The 3944-nt window shown below is 38.0% G+C and overlaps 1 protein-coding gene across 1 annotated transcript; it reads left to right on the top strand.

Moving 5' to 3' along the window:
- Nucleotides 1-746: 746 nt before the first annotated feature.
- Nucleotides 747-3089, top strand: LOC149287871 (putative transmembrane reductase CYB561D1). The gene is made up of 3 exons (XM_089492251.1): nucleotides 747-909; nucleotides 2307-2344; nucleotides 2586-3089. Exons 1-3 carry the CDS (start codon nucleotides 747-749, stop codon nucleotides 3087-3089), a joined length of 705 nt encoding a protein of 234 aa, XP_089348377.1.
- The last annotated feature ends 855 nt before the right edge of the window (nucleotides 3090-3944 follow it).

Consider the following 3944-nt stretch of genomic DNA (forward strand, 5'->3'; position numbering starts at 1 on the left):
TCATGCCCTAGAAGGTTAAAGCATTGCTGGAAAATAATGGTGGCCACACAAAATATTGACACTTTGGGCACAATTTGGACATTTCCACTTGTAAGAACAAGGTTTTGACATTAATGGCTGTATGTTGAGTTATTTTGAGGGGACAGCACATTTACACTGTTATACAGGCTGTACACTCACTACTTTACATTGCAGCCATGAAAACATATAATAAAATATTTACAAAAATGTTAGGGGTGTACTCACTTTTGTGAGATACTGTACTTGAATTGCTTTCCAATGCAACAGTTCATTTGCTTGTGAATTGTGTAAAGAACATTGTACAGAATGGGATCATGTGAATTTAAAACTTAACAATATAGATATATCTATTAGTATACATTATTTGTTTATGTTTTAAGTGTGCACCTTGAAACTTGTTTGGATGACAGGGAAATTATTTTTTCACAAAAAATATATAAAATTTCCAAATAAATGATACACTGAAATTATATTGTTCTGTTCATTTGACTCCGTTTGGACTTGCTCTATTATGTACCAAGTGATTTACTCCTTATATTGCCTAATCTTTTTCTCTATTATCCAGTGGTTTTTGGGTATATCCTATGTACCAACCATAAAGAAAGTTCAACATACCTCATGTAAATCTTTATTTGTGTCACATTCACAGGGAACACGCTACCCCATGTTTACTTATTGGCAACATGTTAACCGTTATCTATATATGAATATTTTTTTGTAGAGAGATGCCTGAGAGTTCTGCCCCATACTCGCTGCTGGGAGCTGAATCACCACAAGTTGCTGATTTTTGGCCTTATCGGTGTCTACGCAAACTCAGTGGTTTCCTGGCACATGTTTTGGTTCTTGGGTTCACCATATTTCTAGTGATACTTGCCCGTCCTGGAACCAGTAAGTACCGGCAGTTTTCAGTTATGGATATGTGCATTAAGATGGGCCATCATTTATCTGTATCGCTATTGATATCCCACAAGTCCCCACAATTTAACATTACATTTATTTGTTTTAAAATAATTCTGTTCATCTGACAGGTCAAGAAAAGATGCTGCCATGTTTATTTTATTCCCAATTTTTTTTTTGGTAGTGGACAAATACCCAAGTTTGTTGCTGGTGGGTAGATATAGTACTGTGCAAAAGTTTTGGCAAGTGTGAAAAAAATGCGAAAACAATTTGAAAAATAAAAATGTTAATAGTTTATTCTTTTATCACTTGGCAAAATGCAAAGTGAGCGAACATCAGTAAAATCTAAATCAAATCAATATTTGATGTGACTGCCCTTTGCCTTCAAAACAGCATCAGTTCTAGATACACTGGCACAAAGTCAGGGATGTTTCAGGGATATAATTAGCTCTATGATTAAACAATTATACCAATCAAGTGCTAATGATTATTGATTTAATATGTAGGTTGAAACACAATCATTAACTAAAACAGAAACAGATGTGTAGGAGGAATCAAACTGGTTAAGGGAAACATGACGCATCATGCTTACTTGCCATCAGCTCAGCAGAAAGCAGTGGGATCCTTGTACACTCACCTACTGTCCGGAGAAGTCTGGTCAGAAGTGGTCTTCATGGAAGACTTGTGGCCAAAGACGTCAACCAACTCAACTATGTACAAAACACATTAACAGGAGTGCCGAAAAGTTGTTTCAGGTGCTCTGAAATATACAGATATATTTGTCTGTAGCAGGAGGCGGTTTGTTTGCCTAAGGTCTAGAGAGCGGTACAATGGGCGTTTGTAGGCAACAGTGATACATGGTGGATGTTTCTTCCAAGTTTGGGGCTGGAGTTGGGGATTTGATCAGAATTATTTGTCTCCTTAATGCTGAATGCTGCAGGCAGAGATTTATCCATCGTGCAATACCATCATGGAGCCATCTTATGGGCCCCAGATTTATTATAACATGACAACCTACCTGCCGAGTTCCTTAAAAATTGTGGTCAAGTGTACCTAGATGAATTGATGCCATTTTAAAGGTTGGTCACACCAAATTTCATTTAGATTTTGTTAAATGATATATATAATAATAAACAAAAAACTATTAACATGTGTTTTTGAAAGCATTTCTGCAGCCCAAAACACTCTGAATCATTTGTAAGCTTGTAAGAACAGGGCCCTCTTCTCCTTCTGTACCAGTAGTTCTCACGATGTGTCAGTTTTGCTTGTAATTTTTAATGGTGCTAATTTTCAATGTCCTACTATTGTAATGGTGCTACAAAATTGCTGCACTCTGTATGAAAATCAATGTATAAACACTTACCTTTTACTTAATTGTTACCTTACAGGTCTCTTCTCTTGGCATCCTGTCTTCATGGCTGCTGCTGTGAGTACTTAGGTTAATAATCTCTGCAACATTTCTTCTCTTGCTTTTTCTATGATATTAGCTGTTGTCTTTCTCGTGTGGTGCTCTTATTTGGATCATATTGCCTTATTCACTCTAGTCTATTCTTAATAGTTTGTGTCATACTTAAACTTTTAGCTTTGCTTTTAACATTCCTTTTTTCAAACGATCTTTTTTCCTTAGCTCCCAATATCCTCTGTAATTCCCACTTTTATTTTTACAGTTTTCCCTGTGTATGACTGAAGATGTACTACTGTTGTCCCCAGAGATGTCCCCTTTCTGCCTCCTCTCACGGAAGTCTAAGACTCGGCTGCATTGGCTAGCACAGCTTTTTGCACTTGTTTGGGCAGGGACTGGCCTGGCCTTTATTGTAGGCAGCAAGAATCGTAGTGAGCAGCCACATCTGATGTCATGGCACAGCATTATAGGGGTTTTCACTTTAGGAGCCACATGCTGCCAGGCTATCTGTGGCCTGGTACTGTTATGCCCCCACCTATTCCAAGTCATTGCAGTAACACGCTTTAAACTATACCATGCCACCTGTGGACTACTGGTGTATGTACTGGCTACATCCACTGTGCTTTTGGGTTTGTGCTCTGACTGGTTTCAAGCACAGATCAAAGGACCTGCTTGGTACATATGCCTTGCTTTGCCTTTATATCCTGCTGTAGTTGTAATGAACCAGATACTAGATATTTACCTTCCTAAAAAGAAGGGGCTAATGTGATCTATACTCCTGTTCATATACATTTGTATGAGGGAAGGCAAGAAAGACAGGATCTGCAGAATGACTTGAACAAAGAGAGCTTCTGTTAACACACATTTTCCACTGCATATACTGGTGAAGTATACATATATGTATGTATGTATGCAGTGCTGTTTTTAACCCTTTCCCTATTATTTCTAATTTTTTAATTATGATTCCTTTTATTTAAGGTAAAGAATTAATCAAAACCTATATCACCCATATAGTAATTGCCCCCAAAACATAACTGGCTGTGACAACTCTTAGTGGCAACAACTTCTTTCAAATATTTAACTGGCAATGTGTCTTTTAAATGGCTGTAGAGAATTTTTGGCCCACACTTCTTGGCAGAGTTATAATTCAGCCACAATGAAGGATTTTCAAGCATGAACTGTCTTTTTAAGGTCATGCCACATCATCACAATCTCAAGGAATTTGCCTAGGCCGCCCCAATTTTGAGGTGGACTTGCTTGTGTGCTTCAGATTATTGTCCTGCTGCATAACCCAACTGTACTTGAGCTTTGGGTCCAAACTGATCCCCTTCAGGATTTTCTGGTAGAATTAATGGTTTAATTCGTTATGGCAAGTTGCCTTGGTCCTGAAGCTGGACCAGACTATCACACTACCACCACGGTGTTTGACTGTTGATATGATGTTCTTATTGTGGAATACTGTGTTAGCTTTACGACAGATGTTACCGGACCCATGTCTTCCAAACTCTTCCACCTTTGACTTGTCAGTTACCTGATTATTATCCTAAAAATCTTGGAGGTTAGCAAGATGCTTTTTGCCACATGTAAGATGAGTCTGTGTTCTTTCTGGTCAGTAGTAGTTTTC

The sequence above is a fragment of the Sceloporus occidentalis genome, unplaced genomic scaffold, assembly GCF_023333645.1.
Source record: "Sceloporus occidentalis isolate IW3139 unplaced genomic scaffold, rSceOcc1.0.p SCAF_55, whole genome shotgun sequence".
Classification (NCBI taxonomy): Eukaryota; Metazoa; Chordata; class Lepidosauria; order Squamata; family Phrynosomatidae; genus Sceloporus; species Sceloporus occidentalis.